The 24,843-nt window shown below is 36.7% G+C and overlaps 1 protein-coding gene across 1 annotated transcript in view; it reads right to left on the minus strand.

The window, feature by feature from the left end:
- Positions 1-15,595: 15,595 nt before the first annotated feature.
- LOC149408902 (serine protease persephone-like) overlaps positions 15,596-24,843 on the minus strand; it is a 30,329-nt gene continuing 21,081 nt past the window's right edge. The window contains exons 9-11 of the mRNA XM_089650330.1: positions 20,810-20,921; positions 19,402-19,533; positions 15,596-16,821 (exon numbers count right to left, since the gene is read on the minus strand). Of these exons, the coding sequence (XP_089506456.1) occupies positions 16,639-16,821; positions 19,402-19,533; positions 20,810-20,921 (427 nt within the window). The 3' untranslated portion in view covers positions 15,596-16,638. The remainder of the gene's footprint in view (positions 16,822-19,401; positions 19,534-20,809; positions 20,922-24,843) is intronic.

Here is a 24,843-nt window from a genome sequence, read left to right on the forward strand (position 1 = left end):
CCGTTACTTAGAAAGTGAAGATGTACCGGTCCAGTACATCTTTGTTTTATAAGCAGTTTTTTTAAAATTTTATTATTAAGAATTGCATTTTACCAAATATATTTTTGTTTACTTTATTATAATTATCTTGTCATGTTTGGAAATGGTATACTTATGTTAGTACTCTTGATATTTTGTTTAATAATTTCATATTAATTAATGATACAATTATAAGAGCTGGTTCAGCATAAGTCTTTTCCTTAAAGTCCTTCTATAACTTTAGTCATATGTATTTAGTAAAAGTAGGTTTTATCTATAAATTAGTACAATAATACAATTTTCTACCATTTGCACCATTCGAAAAATGGATGTATACAATTTTCTACCAATTGCACCATTTACAACAATGGATGTATACTATTACTAATTGCACCACATCTATAAGATTGGTTGTTGAATGTTCCACTCAATTAAACCACCTTACACACCTGCGTACGTGTAAAGGTTAAAAGTTTTTTCTACTATTACGAAATAATGCTTTCCAAGGATGATTATTTTGTCTTATTATATAAATTCTCTTCGAAAAACTTACCCAATAACCAGGTCAGGTAGAGTGGATAAAATTTCTTCGAAGTGTGTTTTATCTCCAACGGAGAAGTAGACTCAGTGAAAAGTGAGGGTTGGCTTACCTCCCTAAAAAAGTGTTGCCTGAGTGGCTTATCGCCCTATTAAAGGGTCAGTGAAGCTTTAACGCTTAAGTTGTTTAGATGTGTTGAGAAGGAGAATAATATTTTTTTATATACCTACAGGTTTACCTACAATTTTGTTTAAGAATATTTTCCGTCACAGATGTAACGCTAACGGCAGTCTTCGACAATCGTCAATTTATCATCACCCGGTATTCTGATACTGTGGGTGCTTGCAGACTCCGTTCACGTAATATCTTCTAAAATTTGTAATTAAGTTACATTAATCTTAAGTTATCTTTAAGTTCTAGAATGGCTGAATCGCAGGCTCAACCATCCGGCTGCACGCTCGATGGGTGCGATTGGAGCTGCGGCACACCCATTCATCATAAGTTTTGTTATCCAAATCGTAGATTTTGTCTTATTCCTTATTTATCTTACAAATTATGATGCTCATGTATAATGGTTGAATGTTTTTTTAGAAACCCAGAGGATCTTTTCAAGCTTAGTTATTGCAGTTGTAGTTTTTTCAGGGTTGTATTAATGTTTGGGGACAAACATTTGTGTGGCGCGGGGGGTAATGTTATGAAGCGGTGTTAAGTCTTATTTAAAAGTAATTATTTAAAACACCTCTTCAGAACAAGTACCATTGTTAGTATTAATTTTGATTAAAATTATGGAGAGCACGGCCTGGCAACCCATAGACCGCCGGGGAGTCTATGGTTTTTTTTTTTCGTTTCCTTTTTTTGACTCTGAAATTGTTACACGAGCCAGGGCGGCCGCGTAATGGTTGCACAGTCAATTAGAATATAATTCATTGTACCCTGGATGGGCGATTGTAATAGAAATGTGTACATCAGTATTCCTGACGCGGGTCGTTATTCGTTTTTTTTACAAAAAACCAAGTCGGATGTGCAAGTTCTTTTAAATAAACGACCGTATAAAGGTTCACCGCGTGTGTTCGTGAAAATCACAATTGTTCTACCGAAGATTATAGACGCGATCCCTCGAAAATCGGTATTCCGCGGACTCCGCGAATTGAAGCATAAACCTCAGGTGGCGCTATACAAGCCATATTTTTCTAAACGAGAAATGGATAGTAAAATCACACGCCCGGACTGCGCCCGCTTAAGTAATCTGCCCGATCAGCTCCACAATTGATGGATTCGCTCCATAAACGCCAGACCCGTTACGCTCCAGAATCGCTTAACAGTCACCTTGTGGGAGATGCTGGACCCGTCTCCTGGACACGTTACTCTCGGACCAAAGCCCTGATGGTGCCAGCTGGATCCGTCTGGGACAGATCACCGCCGGCCGGATAGAAGCTCCCCGCTCACTTCCCGTTATTCAGTGGTTAGTCAGTTTAGATAGAATTAAGAACCAATTTTTGATCCCTGGGGGTAAGTGCCGACTCATTATATTATGTATCATGTTAACATAAACATATTTTCCATGATTTATACTTTGCAAAAACTATCATCTTTCATTTCACTACAATTAGTAGAACCTGTAGTCCTTTGTGTGCCCATGCCTTGGTGACAGTTTTCATGCTCTGCCCATCCCGAACATTACTCGAGGACCGAGTATTGGCGCGCAGAATATCTGCAAAGTTCTGGATGGCATTAATTTAAAATATAAACGGTAACACCCTTACCCTCAAAATTACAAATTTTAACTAAACAGTGTTAGAAAGAAAACATACCAAGCTTTACATTCAAATATAGAAGTTAACCACAGAATAAGTAAAATGTACACTTCAATGAAACCAAAGAAGTTAACCACAGAATAATTCAAATGTACACTTCAATGAAACCAATGTCTGACGTATGCTTAGTATCATACAGAAATTATTTTTAAGGTGTTTTCGGACATGACCGCGGTGAGATAGAGATATCTACGACCTAGGATTATTGAGGTATTAAAGGGAGACGTGAAAAAATGTCAGTCGAAAGTTTCTTGTGGATTAAACGATAGCCATCTTGAACTAGAATATTAGTTCGCGAAATATTTATTTATTTATTTGTAAGAAACAAACAGCTTTTACATAATATACAATAATAGATATAAATATACAAGTTAACTGAAGTCAAGCCACAGAAGTTTCTTATGCTAAAGTTCATTGGAAATGAAGTTTTAATATCTTAAAATTAATTTGGTGTTAAAGGAAGGGGAGAGGAAGAGGAAAATAGGAAGAGGAAAGGAGATGCTCCCGATACATTCCATACTCTCATATTAATAATCGATCGTACGCATTACTTCATATGGATATTTCTTTAGGTTATTACCAAAAATGTCAACGCTGTGAAATTTTGTATTATATTGTGCACATATACGAAGAATTGGGGAATTTTTTCGAATGTTTGTTCTACACGAGGGTAGATAAAATAAATCAGATTGTCGGGTTGATCTAGAAATCTAGACGGAATATGAAGATTTATTAAATTGGTAAGTTCTGGTGAGTCCAGACCATTATTTAGGATTTTAAACAATAAGATTTGATCAAAAATTAGACGTCGTGTTTGGAGGGAGTTAAAATTATGAAATTAAATGGATTCGGTATAATTTGAGAAGTGTAAGTTTAGTTTATAATTTATGTGTTTTTATTTTTTTTAATTCTTTCCATTCTTTCGATATGGGCTTGGTATAAAAGGGGAATTATGTCATTGTTGATGTAATTTGCATGGAATAATTTAAAATGTCAAATTCTGTGGATATCGTATTGTAAGAAATCGCAAACAATTCATTAAATCATGACAAACGTATTCAAATAAAGTGATAATTAGTTTATGTTACAAGAGAGAAAAATAAAGAGGTTAAAAACGATATTTTAAAACAAAAAGTTATATTTTTCGTCAGTGATTTTGCAGGTGCAATAAAATGAATGTATAAGTACTTTTGCTTTCATTGTTTACTTTTTAAATCTACTTATAAACAATGGACTGAGGTTGGAAGTAGTGATTTAAAAACTTTTAGGAGGAAAGATATTTCAAAGAAAAAAAACCACTAGTTTTTTTTTTTTGTACATTACAGATTGATTCAATCCTATTACAATACCTACATATGAAATATACGAAGATTTAAATGAAACGTTTTACAATAACTGATATTTTTGAGTTCTTGCCTAAAATGACTTTTGAAATCTTCAAGGCCAATGTTGAAAATGTCAAGAGACCTAGAGGTACCTATCATTTAGCAGCAGCATACCTCTAGTCATGCTATGCTGGGCCATAACGTCCGTTCTTCCGTGTGGAATACAGAGCAAGTCGTGGCATCGACCCTGACGGTAGTTGTTCGGTACAAACAATTTATAACATTCCAAGAGGTATGGGCTGTCAATGTAATAGTTCATGATTTTAAAAGCTGTTACTTGAAGAGTCCCATTTCTCCTAGATTGGAGACTTTCGTAGTGCGTTTTGGAGAGCAAATCTATGTGATGCATAAATCGTGGGTATTCACCATGCATTCTCATATAAAGATATCTAAAGCTGGGTCCAGACATGTTCTTTTGACCGTACCGTACCTCCGTTTCGTACCCGCGTCGCGATCCAAAAACTCTGGACGCATCATCTTTTGTCCGTACCGTACCTCCGTTTCGTATCCGCGTCGCGATCAAGAGCCCGTATCTCCGTAACGTCGCTGCGATCATCGCGTGTTCATTTCCTCCCACCATGTCGTCGACTGCGGAAGTGTTTGAGAATTTGACGATTGCTTGCGCGTCCTTCATTGTTATTCACAATAATATAACGAAAAAAAAACAAAAAAGGCGACGTTGGTGGGAGTTAGAATTGTTCAAAAACAGAGAAAGATGTAAGACGCCGCGAACACGTCCAGACTGGCGCAGACCCGTACCGTATCGCCTTTGAACGGGTCGAAAAACCGACTCGCGATGGATCGGAGCGTACCTCTATCCGTATCGAGACGCCGTACCACCGTACCGTACCGAACGGGCGTCCAAACTAGCGTTCTTGATGTCTGGACCCAGCTTAAAGCTGGGTCCAGACATGTTCTTTTCTCCGTACCGGACCCAGCTTCAAGCTGGGTCCAGACATGTTCTTTTCTCCGTACCGTACCTCCGTTTCGTATCAGCGTCGCGATCAAGAACGCTAGTTTGGACGCCCGTTCGGTACGGTACGGTGGTACGGCGTCTCGATACAGATAGAGGTACGCTCCGATCCATCGCGTGTCGGTTTTTCGACCCGTTCAAAAGCGATACGGTACGGGTCTGCGCCAGTCTGGACGTGTTCGCGGCGTCTTACATCTCTCTGTTTTTGAACAATTCTAACTCCCACCAACGTCGCCTTTTTTGTTTTTTTTTTCGTTATATTATTGTGAATAACAATGAAGGACGCGCAAGCAATCGTCAAATTCTCAAACACTTCCGCAGTCGACGACATGGTGGGAGGAAATGAACACGCGATGATCGCAGCGACGTTACGGAGATACGGGCTCTTGATCGCGACGCGGATACGAAACGGAGGTACGGTACGGACAAAAGATGATGCGTCCAGAGTTTTTGGATCGCGACGCTGCACAGTGTTTCGTTTCATACAAGCTAGACGGAAAAAACTCTTTTATAATTATTAAGTGTTTGGAACCCTCTTGTGGGGAGTATTTAATCTGAATGTATTGAAAATTTGGGTTGAAAGTGATTTTTTTTTAAATAATTAATAACAGTATTAATACCGTATTTGAGGTTTTTAAAGAAAAAAAATTTTAAAAGTTAAAAATATGTCTATTTTGAGAATAATAAATATATAAAAGCACAGTCAAAAAATATAATACTACATCACGAAACAATTGCGAAAGTATAAATAAAATAGCTAAAAAATAATCAAAACAATCATTATTACTGATCTAGGAAAACAATTTTAGTCATATTTAGTAACAGAACTTAATAAAAACAAGCATTAGTTGCAGAAAGTACAGTCAGAAAATAAAATAATAATATCAATATTGATAACCGTAGTATTCATTTCACTGGGTTTGGCACCACAAATATAACACGACATAGTCGACTTGTTTCCAGTCATTACATTGCAAATTTTGCCATCTACCATAGTTAATAACATTTTAAATTTTACATTCAAATCTACATCTTCAATGTTAATTCTAAAATTTATTAAATCCGAGAAGCTGCGATCCACTTTTTGGTTATATTCAAAGATATTAACTGTACTTGGCAAATTTTTTTCACTGCTTGCACTGAGATTTTGACGTTCAAATTTACTTAAAATATGATTATATATTCCCTGAAACCTTTTTTTCTTGGGTAAACTTCTCAACGTCTCGAACAATTCCTGCCTGGAAATCTGGTATGTGGTGCCTGTGAAATGACAAATTATGATTGGTGAGCATTAATGAGCAAAAATATCGCAACTGATTTGAATAGAAAATGAATTGTTCAATCTACAAAAAAAAAATCACGGAACCTTATTGATACTTTATCCGAAAAAAATTCTCGAGAAGTTAGAAATTGATTATTTTTAAACCACGAAAAAATACACAAGTTAAACATAATTTTTTTTTAAAACTGTAATGTTTTATATTAAAATCTTACAATTATAACATACTACATACCTTCCAAAGTAGTTTCCATTTTTTTTAGAACCAAAACACATTATTTTAAGCACATAAACAACCTTACAGCTCGCGCGACAAGATACGAATAAAAGCAACTGATAATTCATTAATTAATTTACCTAACTTTGGGGCTCTGGTGTGAGTCAACCCGTGCATTAATTACCCCAATTACAAAATCATTTGTCACACTAACTACCTGTTAATACCCCCATGACGTCATTTTTCAAGAATTCCAAAGTGACTTTTTTCCGTCTAGCTGTATGAAACGAAACACAGTGCGCTGGTACGAAACGGAGGTACGGTACGGACAAAAGAACATGTCTGGACCCAGCTTTAGGGCGAGTTGTTTCGGAAAAACTGAACAATTATTCAGATTCCCGAGTTCTATTCGAATGTAAGAAAATCTTCACGTCGATTTTCATTTTCAGCGCCTCAGAATCTCTAATCCCCTCAATCCTAAAAGCAAATTCATCTCCTTTAAATGTAAACGAATTTGTTGACTGACTTAATACAAGTTTTCAAACAAACCATTGGTAGATTTTAGTACAAAATATTTGTATTTCACTATTGTTGCTTTATTTAAGATAATAATCTGATTAGTTAATGTATTCTAATGTTGTTGAAGCATCCAAATCCAACCCTTTTGACAGGAGCACCCCCTATTTTACATACCGAATACCGGATTTAAAAAAAAATTGGATTATTGAGACAAGAACGAGTAATATCGGAGTCATGCTAAAACTAAACTGAGATGTCCAGGTTTTTATATTATGCATATTTTTAATGCATAATATAAAACTTTATACCTTTACTTTATGGGCCTTTTGTGTTCTTTCTAATGTTTGTCAATTATTGTTAGAACAAGATGAATGAATGCATTCGCACGCAATTAACTAGTCCATTATATTATGTTCTTAAATGTTTCTTTTCCTTTGTATAAGTATGTATTTTTGCTGTAAATTATTCTCTCTTCCGAGAGAGTATTCTGGTATAATTTTACTTTTTTCAGGGCATTAATAAAAAATAAATAATCGCAATCGCTAATCGCTAATCAAGTCGCTACAGCGACCTCAATGTGATTTACTATATAATACATTTCTACAATGATCTATGTTATTTCTAACTATATATGGAGATAATATACAGTACAATACTTACCCGGTAGGTCACTTGAGATTAGGGTTGCCATCCGTCCGGGTTTCCCCGGATTTGTCCTAGTTTAGAAGGCGTCCGGGGAGCGTCCGGGCGGGGTTTCATTTGTAGTCCGGCTTTAAAACTGTAAAGTCTTGGGCCGCCCGCCACACACAGACTGTGCCTGCACGCCGCGACGAACCGACTCGTTAAATTCACAAAATTAGAGAAAAGTGATAATTCAGTCCTTGAAACCAGAAGCATACATGCATCCATAACAAAAAGCTTAGATGACCGAATTAAGGAAAGTTTCGTGCCGTTGAATGTTCAGAGTATTATAAATAAAGATGAAAACACGAAAAAAGAGTTTATAAAATACTCGCATGACTTCTACAAGGAAATCAAAACGTACATTGAAGAATGGATGCAACCGTTAAAACAATTTGAGAAATTTGACTGGTTTTTGCCAAAAATTATTAACAACACAGAATGGACTCTTATTGAAGAAACTGTTCTTTATTTAAAAGACAAAAACACAGATATTGACGACGCAAAATTATTTGATGAGTGGGTGAATTAAAAGGCTTTTAGTCAAAACCTAACTGAACAAGATAAGCTTTTAAATTCAAATCAACTTTGGGTACAATTTTTTAAAACACCAAATGCGAATTTATATTCGGAATTGCTGAAAATTGCACAGTATTTTTTTTTTGCATTCCGGCTCATAATGCCAACGTGGAGAGAATATTCTCATTAATTTCACAACAATGGACAAAAGAAAGAAATTTACTAAACGTTGAAACAATCTCGTCAGTAATTAAAATTAAATTCAATTTCCAAGAATACAGCTGCATTGATTTTTACAAATTCCTTTTAAAAAGGGAAGATATTCTAAAAGCTATCGGAAAGAGTGATAAATACAAAAAAACTGAAAAGTAAAAAGGCAAGAGGCTGAGGAAAAATCTTTAATAGCTAGATAATCAAATAATGTACTTACAAGTGCTATAATTTCTATTCATATTTGTAGTTAAAGTTATGATTGTTTTTATTACGTAAAAGAAACGTAGAATTTTTATTTTAATTATTTCATAGATTTGTTGAAATAACAATTGTTATGTTTTTTTTACAACCATACTAGGCTAATGCCCGTGTTAATGTAATATGGCTGTTGATTAAAATTTAAGGAGATATAAATGAGAATAGTTTTGGATATTTTATGTTTTAAAAAAAAATTATGTAACTTACATTTCAGTTAGTCTAAACCTTAAAAAGGGTCAGTTTTGTTGCTTAAGATTTAAGAAGACTGAATTTAATTCATATTATGTTAAGAGATATTTTGTTGTGTAAATGGCTGCTGACACAAATTTAAAGAAGAAAATTATTATTCAGTTAAAAGAGTTACCTCAAAAATTGTAAGACTGAATACTAAAATGGTCTCAGTATTTTTAAGATTTTTGTTTAAAAATTTAATTGAATAATGTTAAGTTTAATATTTTAATAAGGTTTTGTTTTCATAACAGAGTATATTAATAATTTTTGTTTTATTTTAAGAATGAAAAAATTCTGACTGATTATGAAAACAATGTGTAACAAACTGTAATAAGATTCTGTTTTGTTAGGTACATTTAAAATGAGGTGATTTTGCACAGCGGTGCTGCCAAGGTCTGTTATCTATGTGAGGATGTTGTGTCGGCGCTCTTTATTGGCAGCAGACACATGTCAGCGCTATATTAGTGGCGGACACATGCCTGAACGGATGACGAGCCTCGTGCTGGCACAGTTGGTGGACGGGGTAGTCTCTCTCCCTGCAGCAGCTGGTACAGTTCCTTCGCTACCTATGACTCTTGCAGCAGAGTCTCCATCTTCTGTCTTCGTCGAGCGTCACAGCGGTGCTGCCAAGGTTTGTTGTCTATGTGAGGATGTTGTGTCGGCGCTCTTTATTGGCAGCAGACACATGTCAGCGCTATATCGGCGGCAGACACATGCCTGAACGGATGACGAACCTCCTGCTGGCACAGTTGGTCTAAATAACAAATGTAGATCCTAGGAAATAAATTGTACAGCGCCCTTGAGGTGATTTTTCACAAAAACGGCGCTCTACAAATTATCCAATTATTATTATTATTATTATTATTGATGATAAAAGATGACAAAATTCAATTTTAAGGTCTGAAAATAAATAAAAAGGTGATTTATGACATTTTAAACTGTTTTTATTACACTGACTGTGTTTAAAAAAACTTGTTGACATGTCCGGGTTATGGGCTCTAAAATCCGGGGTTTTCACGCCTCTTGTCCTGGTTGCCAAATTTTAGAGATGGCAACCCTACTTGAGATTAACACTTAATTAATATTAACTAATTGTTTATTAGCGAAATTTAGATACAGGATTTAGGACATTGTTGGAAAATACCATAAATATTATTTTAAACCTTTATTTTATTATTTTTAATTGAATTTATATTAACAAATTATTATAATCAATAAATATTAGTCTGAAACACCCAAACATATTTAAAAATAAATAAACTCTGAGAAAAAATAAATGCCGCCGATGGAAATTGAACCCGCAACCTTCCGATTTTTTTTTTTTCTAATTGTCCATTATCTTTTTTTTTAAATCTCTGCAGTGTAGGTAGCTGCCTTACTTATTTTCTATTTTATTTTAATTTGTTATGTTATTTTCAGAGATGGGCAAAATGGGTACCCAAAACCATTAGTTTATAATTTATGTGTTTGATGGGTCAAAACTTTTCCATTTGAAAATGCAAAATGGTTTTTAGAAAAGCATTTCAAATGCAAAATACCTATTTTCAAAATGCATTGAAAATGCAAAATGGTTTCTCAGGTCAAGCAATTAAAATAATTATAGAATTTTCAAACAATTTTGTCATTTAATAATGGACATCAATGTAGAACAAACATATTACATAATGGTAAATCCAAAAACACCACGACTACAGATTATGAAACCGCAAAAAATTTGCGCGGGACTAATGTTGCTAACGTAAAAACATAGAAACTGCTATCTAACATTTAATATTACAGCGTCATGGCCCCATGTTCAGTATTTGAATCAGTATGTTTTGTAATGGTATCACTCAATTGCTAGGGCTCCTACCAGGGAGCAACTTGACAAATGTAAATTATCTCTCATAGCGAGGTTGAGGACCGACTGATATTTTGGGCTTATGAAAAAAATATGAGTGGAGATGGTAGGAAGAATGTTGCAAAAAAGCATTTAATATGGAAAATGCATTCAGAAAAGCATTTAATATAGAAAATTGGGTAATTTGTAGAGCGCCGTTTTGTGAAAAAATCACCTCAGGGGCGCTAGGTGTTGTGCGATCGCGATTGTGTTATAAAGTTGTGTTGATTTAAGCGTGATTTCGTATACAGTTCGGACTAGATTGCTTGTCTTAACAACATGGAAATAATAATGATAATGATTGCGTTTAAAACAGAGTGAACGTATTTAAAGGCAGGAAGTGTTTGATCGGATTAAGGAAGAATTAACGATTGGCGAGATGGCGTTCTAACCACAGAGACCGTAAACCAGAGAATCAAACAAATCATAAAACTCGGGTTCGAATCCTGACAGAGATTAGGGAGGTACAATTGTATTTACAGAATTATTTAATTACCCTTTTATAGGCGTAGGGAGGGGACAAAAATTGAACAAATTGCAAGGATTTCGCTAAAAGGAGGAAGGAATGCCGGTAGGGAGGAGACCGTAAAACTAAACTGATTTAGCTATTTAGTGGGTAACCAGGTAGACTTCACGCTGAGAGTGGGAGATGGCTAACTGGGTGAGTTTTTTATATTATTTATTAAATTTCAGAAAACCCTTTAAAAGACGGATACAACGAAGAACAGCAACTAAGTTTACAGCCCCTGCCGCCCAAATAATGTTTCAAAAGGGAATGTGTCAATCAGATTATCTATCAGCTGAAAAGGGGAGACGGGCCAATGACCTTTTCATATGTACGCCGAGGCGCGGTGTACAGTCAGTCGAAGGAGAAGTTTTGCTAGCGTATGACCGCCCGAATAGAAAGCGATCGGATGCAACCAGACAGAACAAAATGAATACTCTTCTTCTGTTATTTGACTTTCTAATTTGATACTTTTCATCTATTGTTTGACTTTCTAATTTACAAATTGGGATGCACAAAAACAAATCTAGAGTCAAAAGGGGGAGATGGTAATCTCCGAAATAAAACTACCATCCGAACAACTTTTCTCAACAGGTTCTTTTCGAGAGGTAGGCAGCCTCTTTAAATTAAATGCCAAAAATCAAACCAATTGTCCGTTTATACCTACCTGAGAGGATAGGTATTCAATAGAAGTTACCCATACCTAATACACGAGGATGCTAGTATCCTCATGAAATAATTACTGGAACCAAATATTAAAATACAGACAGTCCTCATCCTAAATTTGGCATTTCGAGTAAACCTTACATATATCTCACATGATAATTGGCTGAATGGATAGCACACAAAACCTATCGATAGAAGCGGGCTAAATGTCGACAAGATCGTCGTGTGTTATCTATGTTATTGACCTAGAAAGGGATGTAAATTCCCGACGACGAGGAATTTACAGCGTTTTCTAGAGGTGGCATGTAACTTAGGACCTTACGTGTCACATTTTCGCGACTAGATTCGTGACAAGGGATGTCATGGTTTTCCCCTTCTACACTCAGTAAAGTAGATTTTCCTGGAGGTGCATGAGGTTGGGGCAATTCTGAAATTGGTGAGGAGACCTGGTTTTCTTTATTCTGGCGTGACGGTTGCCGATTTGGAACAAAGGGAGACCCGGCCGGTTGTGATATCCAGACACGCAGATATCGATAGCCTTTTTCAAATTATCATCCATCGGTTTTGTTTGGTAAAGAGGAGGAGCCAACTTTAGCTTGAACAAATTCATTCCCTTTCCTCTCCTTCCCCTCCCAAAATATATACATGGATGGCGCCGACAACTAACACCATAAATTTATCGTATGTTTATCACACATATAAAATCTAACACCTTGTTATACTCACATTACCCTACGACAGGTAGAATCACGTAGCTAGTCGGTGAGCAGGCGAGTCAGAGAATGAGGTTTATGAAATGGCTTTAAAACACAGCGGTAATGGATTCAACTCACTCTATTTCAAAAGAACCGAGGGGTACCACACACATACAAAGATAACTAGGTTTCTATACCGAGAAACAAAAAAGCCAACACAACGTTCGGTGAAACCTTTTTATACTGAACCGTCACGTGAAATGATTACGATCAAGATCGTAAACCACGTAGACAAACTAGGGTGCACACACTTGAAGGGGTGTGTAATAAAGAGAGGGGCAAGGGCTTGTAAAGACGGCAGGGAGGACATTCCTACCCCGGATATATACATAACCAAAGCCTTATGGAAAAGTTACCTATGGGACTTAAAGAAAATTTATCGTAGAAAGAAGAGAAGGAAAAGTTTGAAGAGGACAGATCATTACAGTGTTAGTATTGGTACTTTAAGTATTACTTTTATTAAGGTTTTCTGGTGTGTCTTTGTATTTTTTGCTGGCATAGCCCCAGGCAATAATGCCGTATTCCATTATGGATTGTGCTATTGCGAGGTATATATTCTTTATATCAAATATGTTTAGTATATTTCTCACGTTTTTGAAAAAGTAAATCAATTAGTTTAGTTTTCCTTTAACCAACTCTATATGTCTGTCCCATTTAAAATAACGGTCGAAGTATATACCAAGATATTTGATATTTTCCGTTAGTGTGATTGGAGTACAATTGCATGGGGTGCTCGCTGAGCGACAGGAATGTATTTTAAGGTAGATGTTTTTGGGGTTTGGCCTCTCGAGTTTATGCTGAAGGTTACGAATTTACTTTATCTATATTTAAGTTAATAAGTTAGAGTCAAGCCATTTTTATATAAGCCATATCACATCTCTGTTAATGTAGTCCCATTTATATGGTATTCTTATGTAATTTTTTTTTTTTTTAATCCTAACCGTCTAGACATCTCTTTCTTAATCTTACTCATTATTGCTTTCTTTTCCAATCGCCACATGTTTTCTCATGATCATCCCTACCTGACGTTTATGCTCTAAAAATTGCAATCCGTTTGTTAAGAAAGGAAAACGCATCGACAGTTTCAGCACACAGTCAAGGGGCTTGTTAGGGCTCCACACCAGAGGTGACCGCCGAATTCAGGTGCTTTTATTTTATCAATAGTTTTTATGTATTTGCGCATTTTTCTCTTGTTTTCTGGCTTAAATTTTCCAAGTAAAGTTTTATTTCTTTCGTTAATTTGTCTACCTTCAACCATCATTGATCGTAAAGGCTTTTATCGACAATATCGGTAATACAGAATACACCAACACTAAAGATGGAAAAAAAATATGAATCAAAACAAAAGACGTACAAATTTAAAATTATATTATTAAAATTAAACAAGAGTCAAAAACATTTACAATACATAATATTAATAACACCAAACATAACTCAGGCATTTAAAATCCATTTCATTAACATTAACATATCAGAACTAAGACATGTGAACACCTCAGCATATGATGTTGTTCTCCTAGTGAGGTGTTCACAAAACACTAAAACATATTCCTGATTCATTTGCACGCAGTATCTACCCATCATCCCCACCTTACTTAATGCGGTATTGTTGTCTAGAAAGAAAAGGTTGTAGAATTGAGTGTAGACTGTCCAAACTGAATACAGTAGAACCCCGTTAATTCGAACCCCGATAATTCGAAAAAACGCGTAATTCGAAATTTTCGCAAAAAAAATTTCCGCTGAAAAATTTTTTCATACAAAATTTTTTTTAATTCGAAATTCGTTAATTCGTAATTCGAAATTTATTTTTGTCCGCGCACGAAAATTTGTTCGTGTAATTCGAAAAAATTTGATTTTTGCGAAAATAAATCATAATATTTCGTAAATCTGAATCTAAAAGTCAGCCGTGGCGGTAAAACGCCGAAAAATGTATTTTTACGTGGTTATACATCGTCCTAATTAGTATTATTATTTTGTAAATCTGAATCGATTTACACTGGAATGTCGTATTTTTTCAAATTTATTTCGAATATCCGAGTTTAAAGGGCCGAGAAAATACATTTTACGCGGATATAAGTCGTAGTTTTACGAGTTTACGCCAAATATCTGCATTTAAAGGGTCGGCCGCGACGAAACTCAGCCGCGTAATTTCGATTTACGCGTAAATATATCGTATTTTTACTAACTTTACTTCCGCGTTGAAAAAATACGGCGCGACGGAAATCGGCCGAGAATTTTCGATCCATGCCGAAATATGACATATTTCTACGAATTTACTTCAAATATCTGAACTTAAAAGGCTGGCCGCGACGAAAAACTGCCGACAAAATTCGATTTACGCGGAGATATATCATATTTTTACGAATTTATTTCGAATATCTGAATTTGAAGAGCCGGCCGCGACCTAATACGGCCGCGAATTCTCGTTTAACGCGGAAATATATCGTATTTTTACGAATTTAAATTCAGATATTTGAAATAAAGGGCCGGCCGCGACAGAAAATTACCGCGAAATCTCGATTTACGCGGAAATATATCGTATTTTTACGAATATCTCAATTTAAAGGGTAGGCCGCGACCGAAATCGGCAGCGAAATCTCGATTTACGCGTAAATATATAGCATTTTTATGAATTTATTTCGAATATCTGAATTTGAAGAGCCGGCCGCGACGGAATACGGCCGCGAATCCTCGTTTTACGCGGAAATATATCGTTTTTTTACGAATTCAAATTCAGATATTTGAAATAAAGGGCCGGCCGCGACGGAAAATTACCGCGAAATCTTGATTTACGCGGAAATATATCGTATTTTTACGAATATCTCAATTTAAAGGGTAGGGCGCGACCGAAATCGGCAGCAAAATCTCGATTTACGCGTAAATATATAGCATTTTTACGAATATCTGAATTTACAGGGCCGGCCGCTACGGTAATCGACCGCGAAAATAAAGAAATAATTGGTATTAATACGAATTTACAACTAAAATACCACCCGGATTTGAAGAGGCGGCCGAGAAAATCGATTTTCGGCGTTTTTTTTTTTTTTTTGTTCATAAAATTTCGAATTACGTGGGAATTCGTTAATTCGAAATTTGATTTTTGATGTCCGCTGGATTTCGAATTAACGAGGTTCTACTGTAGTGATATATTGATAGAATGATAGAGTTATAGAATAGAGGGAAGTATGACTACTGACAAGTAGTGAAAAGGCAACAAGTAACAAGAACTGAAGGACAGAATGCCAAACTGACTATAATGCAATTTCCAAGAGAGAGGAACAAGTTGTTCTTGGACCTGGGTTGGCTGATTAGCTGCTAACTATCAATTACTTCATTTTAATCTCACCCAATGGTACATCCATTTTACACGCACAAATACAAATCGACAACTACGATTTCTCAATAACCAGTTGGCCGATTGACCTCAGATTTGTTATATAACTTCAGTAAACTGGTTTTTATTAAAGTAACAGAATACGGTCGATAAAATTTTCATTTTACTCTATATTACTCTGATAGAAGGAAGAAAAATTTTAAGCGCATCATTTTTGTATTTATGTTTAGAAACAATTTTACAAAAATATGTTTTTCTTCAGAAAACGTGTTTAATTTAAAAAATACAACTGATTTTGATATTATTAAAACATAAAAATCTCCTGTTTATAAAAGTAATATAGGTATTTCATTCCACAATAAGTCATGTTTAAGTACCTTTAACTAATCCCAAGTATGCCTACCCACTGGCCTTGCCTGTGTGGAATTTTTGTTATACATGTTGTCTGGAAACTCATAGTACAAACGGGAAACTGATGAACCTATCACATAAGTATTTTTTATTATGCGATCTTTCATTTTGGAGTAAATCGAGACCGAAGTTGGAATTTATATATATTTTTTAAATTGGTAGTTGAGGGGTTAACACCAGCTGTTTATTGTATTTTAAAATGTGTCGAAGGGTTGGGCCGGCTACAGAAATTTTTAATAGAATTTTTTTTTAAATTGAAATGTTCAGATCGTACAAAACCATGGGTTTTCTATGTGATGTAGATCCGCCAGTTTGCCGCTTGTACTACAAGTTTCCAAACACCGTGTATACAAGTCATGCTCGTCGGCATGGGGGGGGCAGAGAGAGGGCAAGAAGGGGGCAGGGCAACAAAAATAAATTTAAAAATTGTCTAAAACAAGGTCCTAGACAACAACACCGCTTTCAGGCCACACAATACCCTCTATCCAGGGGATGTAGGTAGATATCCTCGTGTTGCTGTGTGTGCAGGGTGAAGACATAGACGAGGATAACAACCCCACCAACAGGTGTGTGCAGCCCACCCTGGGGCTGTTGGGTGCCGTCAGCGGGGTGCCCTCGTACCAGCTCTGAGATCAAATAAAGCAATAGGTTTATTTTTTTTTAAGGAAAAAAAAGGTGAACACACTCCAAATGGCAGATTATTGATTAATTAATTAATCAGTGGTAGGTAGTCAGTGTTTACATTTATTTTAAATAGAAATGGTAAACCTAACCTAACCTAACCTTACGTCCAAAAAGTATGTTTCCATTTATCTCTTATTAAATAAAAACCAAAATTTCCTATGAAAACTTAAGATTTGTTAATTACAATCACTACAATCATAGAGCAACTTTTCGATTTGAATGGTGGCCTTCTACCAGGGTGATACTGAGAGTATTTACAATTCCGGAACGTGCTGGAAATGTAATAAAGATAAATAATTTCACTAAAATTATCCGTGAAATAAAAATAACAATAAATTTTTAACTTATTTACGCACGCCACTGAATAGATAATAAGTACTCGAAATTCCTTCCATGCAGATTTAAATAGAACTGACTAACGAACACCACTGACTTGGTTTATTTTGGTTCTAGCCCATGTAGCACGCGCTCTGTTTCATCCCATTTGAATTCCATAATGGTAATGAAACACAGTTGTGCGTACAAGAATGAAGCAAAGAATGGTCAGACTTGTTTATTCTATGACGCACGCCAATAATGAATGTCGACTATCTTCCTTCCTTGAACTAAACCTGCTGCTAAACATGAAGAGCTATATGCTTAAACCTGGGACGGCTTCGCGCGACAGCCCTTGGCACCAGCACCAGGAACTAGAGGGAAACAGCAGGAACAGAACACCAGTGTTTCCTGTAGATGGACTAGACTCCTTGGAGACTAACCGATGGCGCCAAGGATGTATACTATATGCTTAAACCTGGGACGGCTCGCTGGCCAGAACACCTGTCAGGACAGCCCTTGGCACCAGCACCAGGAACTAGAGGGAAACAGCAGGAACAGAACACCAGTGTTTCCTGTAGATGGACTAGACTCCTTGGAGACTAACCGATGGCGCCAAGGATGTATACTATATGCTTAAACCTGGGACGGCTTCGCTGGCCAGAACACCTGTCAGGACAGCCCTTGGCACCAGCACCAGGAACTAGAGGGAAACAGCAGGAACAGAACACCAGTGTTTCCTGTAGATGGACTAGACTCCTTGGAGACTAACCGATGGCGCCAAGGATGTATACTATATGCTTAAACCTGGGACGGCTTCGCTGGCCAGAACACCTGTCAGGACAGCCCTTGGCACCAGCACCAGGAACTAGAGGGAAACAGCAGGAACAGAACACCAGTGTTTCCTGTAGATGGACTAGACTCCTTGGAGACTAACCGATGGCGCCAAGGATGTATACTATATGCTTAAACCTGGGACGGCTTCGCTGGCCAGAACACCTGTCAGGACAGCCCTTGGCACCAGCACCAGGAACTAGAGCGAAACAGCAGGAACAGAACACCAGTGTTTCCTGTAGATGGACTAGACTCCTTGGAGACTAACCGATGGCGCCAAGGATGTATACTATATGCTTAAACCTGGGACGGCTTCGCTGGCCAGAACACCTGTCAGGACAGCCCTTGGCACCAGCACCAGGAACTAGAGGGAAACAGCAGGAACAGAACACCAGTGTTTCCTGTAGATGGACTAGACTCCTTGGAGACTAACTGATGGTGCCGAGGATGTATACTATATATGTATCTTGTCTTTTACAGACCTGCATGGAACTAGAATGTCGCTAGATGTTTCTGATGTGAGCTCCTGCTAACTAAGTGTGGATGTGTAGTTTTATATGGACTAGCGCCCTATACCTGTTTTCCCGGTATCTTACCGGGAAGTGCTTTAAAACTGTTCATCTCGCCATTTTGGACTATTTCAAAATGAACTCAGCAATTGTTTTATTTCAATTCGATATTCAAAATTTACCAAACAGATACTCGGAGGAATTCACAAATTTATAAAAATGGACTCGCCAAAGCGTGTTTCAATTTTTGATAATGTGAAAAAAGTTACCCAAATAATAATCCACGGGAGGAATTAATTAATAGTGGGAACAAGATAAAGGAGGTAGTTTCTCTTTAATATTAGATACATTCTGATAGAAGTGAGTAATCAGAAGAATAATAAGGACGGGTTGCTTTGCAGAATTTTAACAATTCGTCAAATTTGAAAGATGATTTTCAAGTTCTGTGTAGATTCTATTCAAGTCCTATTATTCTATGATAACTTGCCAGAGGCTTCACATAACTGAGAACAGAACTTGGATAGAACCTTCACAGAACTTGAAAATCAGCTTTGAAATTTGATGAATTGTTCAAATTCTATGATACAACCCGTCCTAAGTAATTGAATCTTGCAATACATAATTTAAACATTTTTGTGAAGTTAAAACTAAGTTTTATATGTAAAATGATTATGTGTTATGTTTATTAAATTAAAGAAAAATGGTAAACCTTGTAGACAAGCTGCCATGGGGCAGGCAGCGGGACAACTCTTTTGTTATTTATAAAATTCTTGTTATATCATTGTTTTATTATCAAAATATTAAATAATAAGTACATCAGTATTATAATGAGCTTGGTTTACAATACATCCCAGCGTTACATACCCCACATCCTCCAGTTGTGCTGACTGGGCGGCTGCAAATCTCCAGGTCATGTTTTATGCCGGCACGGTGTCCATAGCTGCCAGCGGGGAATGCTCTAGAGCACTCCTCCTGAGATACTCTCTGCATTGTCGTCTGAAATGTTGAAAAACGTACCAACTAATTGTTTTATCCAATGAGAACAATCCGTACAGTATTACAATGTGAAGTTAGGTTTTGAAGAAATGTGTTTTTTAATGTAAATAGTGTTACAACTGCTCCCAACCGTCTAGAATTAGTGGGACTATGACATCCTCAGTTGTGTAAAAGGGGAGGGGAATGAGATGGGAAAGAGGAAGGTGGGGAAGTATCTGACTAATTAGATCTGGTCACCAAACACGACTACAGCCATTTCAAGATACATTCGATTCGAATGAGATCTTTCACCAGGGTGATACTGAGAGTATCTTCGACTCTGGAACGTGCCACAAATATATATGTAAATTACTTTTAATAAATTTATTGTGAAATTTACCACTGGGATTTGAACCAGATACTTCTAAGTGTGTGCTTTAATTAACATTTTATTTGAATAAAATTAAATATATTTAGATATTTTTATATTTTATTATTTAAATATTTGCTCCTCTTCAGAGTGGTAGAAATAGGAGAATATAAGACGCACAAGTGGATGGTAGAAGACGCCTGGGACTCCCAGGACTGGGTAGACATGGCAAGTACTTGAGTCATCTCAAGAATCAGATTAACAGAACCTATGTATTAATGTGCATGAAGCAAGGAAAGTGTGTTAAAACAGAGTTGTGTGGCGGTCCATCCTCTCTGCCTACCCCTGCGGGGAGACGGCGTGATGGTTAGATATCTATTTAAATAAATATACATTTAGGTCCGTTTGATAGATTCCCCAATCTTAACAAACGGACTGCAATCTTTAGAGCACAGGCGTCGGGTAGGTATGCTGTCCTTGTTCTATCGGTATTACAATGGAAGATGCTCTGAGGAACTAGCGTCATTGATCCCTTCCGCACCGGTGCGTAGTCGGGATACAAGCCAAACGCGCGCCCAACATTTGTACACGGTTGACATTTGTCACGTGAGAACGGGTCGCTTCTACGATTCGTTCTTAAGTTCAACAGCTCGGCTGTGGAACGAACTGCCGGCCTCTGTGTTTCCTCCCTCCTACAACATGGGACTCTTCAAGACCCATGTTCACTCCTTCCTCTCCACAAAAAGACCCTCCACACAGCATCCCCAAAGATGACATAGGCCCTGAGGGAAATTATTTTCTTCAGGGCCTCCTGTGTGGAGTTAATATAAAAAAAAATAAAAAAAAAAAAAAGCCACAGCTGTCAATCTTATCGTTATAACATCATCAGTCATTGTTCATCATGAAGGCAGAGAAATGTGTTCTAACCTTGTAGTCATGTTCAGATGTGCCACCCCACCCAGTGAGGATGAAGCCACTGTCAGGAAGAGTTGTGCCGGTGTGGAGACAGACTGGGATTATACTGCTTGTGAATGTTACCCTGAAATGGATATAATTTATTTTTGAAAAACTGTGAAGTGGTAGTGCAATGCAATAATATTCCTTAACCCTTTAGGTGCGGTATGCCGATATTCCGGCATGACGCATGACGCATGACACTTGTGAGACCCTGTCACCTGTTATTTGACATAGGAAAATGGCAATAATTTATTTCGTGACTTTAATTTTGAATAGATTGTAACATCGTAATAATAATTACAAATGGGTTCTAATGTCAGTTGTGACTCTGTCCGTAGCAATGGTTCAATTAACTCCAGAACTTTGAGGGTGTTATGCCATATCTCCTTCTTTAGCTCACTTCGGACAGCATTACAGTATATTTATTGTTATTAAGTTTAATTTGTAGAACTCCATTTTAATTTTTATTTTTTATATATTCAATAATATTATTATTGGGTTTATAAAAACAGTTTATTTTTAAACAAGTTCTGCTGTGTAATTATTATTACGCGTGACAGCTGTTTCGCCCTCTGAAGGCATTATCAAACTGTGGGTAGCCCACTTACAGACGATACATTTATATTATTTCTAGGTAGGTATTTTAATTTCAATTACTGATTTCTTAATTGATTTTTGAGTAAAATATTAGAAATTATTAATGGTTATTACCCCAGCAAAGTTTCCCCAATTAGTGTAATGTTTAAATTTGACTGAATGTCTTAATGTTAGTTATTCCCAAACGATGACTCATAGGGTTATTTTAATAGCATAATTAAGTACTTCATAGTGTACTCATATTTGCCCTAGGTTTGAAGATATCTAGTAGGGGTGAACGAATTATATTTGTTTGTTCATTAATTAGAATAGCTTTCGGATTATTAGAGTTTTTGTTAATTTCTAACTGTTCTAAAAGATTCAGTTTACGGCCTTTATTTTGAACGTGTAACGGAGTTGGTTTATTATTATCATTAAGTGAGTGATTTTCATCTAGGAGATGTTTGGCAAATTGAGATTGCATTTTATTATTATTTTTAAAAGATCTAATATGTTCTTTGAACCTATTGTTAAAGGACCGGCCCGTTTGTCCAACATAAACAGCGTTGCATTCGTCACACTGGAGTTTATAAATGCCACTATTTTGTAATTTGAGTACCTTACTTTTTGAGTTTTTAAGAGATGATCCTAAGTTATTATTTGTGCGGAAGGCAATATCTAAGCCAGACTTTTTGAGGACTTTGGCAATTTTATTAGATGTCTGTCCGATGAATTCTAAACACCCGAATTTATTATTCGTCTTATTATTAGTCGCTGGGTAAATTAATTTAAGGTTATTTTTGTGTTTGTTATTATTAATTATTTTTTCAATGTCTCTACCCTTGAAGCCATTATTTTTAGCAATAGTTAGGATTGTATTTTTTTCCTTCTCGTATGCTTTCTTGTCGAGTGGGATGTTATTAAGACTAATAATAAGACGAATAATAAATTCGGGTGTTTAGAATTCATCGGACAGACATCTAATAAAATTGCCAAAGTCCTCAAAAAGTCTGGCTTAGATATTGCCTTCCGCACAAATAATAACTTAGGATCATCTCTTAAAAACTCAAAAAGTAAGGTACTCAAATTACAAAATAGTGGCATTTATAAACTCCAGTGTGACGAATGCAACGCTGTTTATGTTGGACAAACGGGCCGGTCCTTTAACACTAGGTTCAAAGAACATATTAGATCTTTTAAAAATAATAATAAAATGCAATCTCAATTTGCCAAACATCTCCTAGATGAAAATCACTCACTTAATGATAATAATAAACCAACTCCGTTACACGTTCAAAATAAAGGCCGTAAACTGAATCTTTTAGAACAGTTAGAAATTAACAAAAACTCTAATAATCCGAAAGCTATTCTAATTAATGAACAAACAAATATAATTCGTTCACCCCTACTAGATATCTTCAAACCTAGGGCAAATATGAGTACACTATGAAGTACTTAATTATGCTATTAAAATAACCCTATGAGTCATCGTTTGGGAATAACTAACATTAAGACATTCAGTCAAATTTAAACATTACACTAATTGGGGAAACTTTGCTGGGGTAATAACCATTAATAATTTCTAATATTTTACTCAAAAATCAATTAAGAAATCAGTAATTGAAATTAAAATACCTACCTAGAAATAATATAAATGTATCGTCTGTAAGTGGGCTACCCACAGTTTGATAATGCCTTCAGAGGGCGAAACAGCTGTCACGCGTAATAATAATTACACAGCAGAACTTGTTTAAAAATAAACTGTTTTTATAAACCCAATAATAATATTATTGAATATATAAAAAAAAAAAAAAAAAAAAAAAAAAAAAAAAAAAAAAAAAAAAAAAAAAAAAAAAAAAAAAAAAAAAAGCATTACAGTAATTACAAATAAACATGTAATTTCATATTCGATTACACATCTGTCCTGATGAAGGAAACTATAATGCTGTCCGAAACGTTGTATAAAGAAGGAGGTAGCGCAACATGGCATAATACCCCAAAAATAAATCACTACAATAATTTTGGCCGTAAAATTCTCAAATCGTATCCAGAACTTTTATTTTGAATTTAAGTGCCATTATTTTCTAAATTGGAACTGATTTTTCGACAATTCAGACAATCTGAGATGTTTCAAGGGTCTGCGCTAGGTATCTTTCTATATTAAACTGTTTCGTGTGGCGCACAGTTTGCTGTAGTCCACCCTTGTATGCGCGCGAGTTCCCTACAGAGCATCAGACCATGTGAAGCAACAGTGGGCCTGTTTCTATATTAAAGTGTTTAGTGTGGCGCACAGTTTGCTGTAGTCCACCCTTGTATGCGCGCGAGTTCCCTACAGAGCATCAGACCATGTGAAGCAACAGTGGGCCTGTTCCGCTAGCAGGGCATGTAGCAAGAATGGAAGATAGGACAGGACATAGGAGTGTTTGTTGGTCGACCTACACTGAGGTGGCACTATACAGGTGGAACTATTCCTGCTAATAAGTTATAAGGAACCGGCGTTGCTTGAACTAACCCTTGTATGCAAGCGAGTTCCCTACAGAGCATCAGACCATGTGAAGCAACAGTGGGCCTGTTCCGCTAGCAGGGCATGTAGCAAGAATGGAAGATAGGACAGGACATAGGAGTGTTTGTTGGTCGACCTACACTGAGGTGGCACTATACAGGTGGAACTATTCCTGCTAATAAGTTATAAGGAACCGGCGTTGCTTGAACTAACCCTTGTATGCGCGCGAGTTCCCTACAGAGCATCAGACCATGTGAAGCAACAGTGGGCCTGTTCCGCTAGCAGGGCATGTAGCAAGAATGGAAGATAGGACAGGACATAGGAGTGTTTTTTGGTCGACCTACACTGAGGTGGCACTATACAGGTGGAACTATTCCTGCTAATAAGTTATAAGGAACCGGCGTTGCTTGAACTAACCCTTGTATGCAAGCGAGTTCCCTACAGAGCATCAGACCATGTGAAGCAACAGTGGGCCTGTTCCGCTAGCAGGGCATGTAGCAAGAATGGAAGATAGGACAGGACATAGGAGTGTTTTTTGGTCGACCTACACTGAGGTGGCACTATACAGGTGGAACTATTCCTGCTAATAAGTTATAAGGAACCGGCGTTGCTTGAACTAACCCTTGTATGCAAGCGAGTTCCCTACAGAGCATCAGACCATGTGAAGCAACAGTGGGCCTGTTCCGCTAGCAGGGCATGTAGCAAGAATGGAAGATAGGACAGGACATAGGAGTGTTTGTTGGTCGACCTACACTGAGGTGGCACTATACAGGTGGAACTATTCCTGCTAATAAGTTATAAGGAACCGGCGTTGCTTGAACTAACCCTTGTATGCAAGCGAGTTCCCTACAGAGCATCAGACCATGTGAAGCAACAGTGGGCCTGTTCCGCTAGCAGGGCATGTAGCAAGAATGGAAGATAGGAC

This window comes from Hesperophylax consimilis, unplaced genomic scaffold, assembly GCF_061612785.1.
Source record: "Hesperophylax consimilis isolate HC1 unplaced genomic scaffold, BYU_Hcon_1.0 scaffold_45, whole genome shotgun sequence".
Classification (NCBI taxonomy): Eukaryota; Metazoa; Arthropoda; class Insecta; order Trichoptera; family Limnephilidae; genus Hesperophylax; species Hesperophylax consimilis.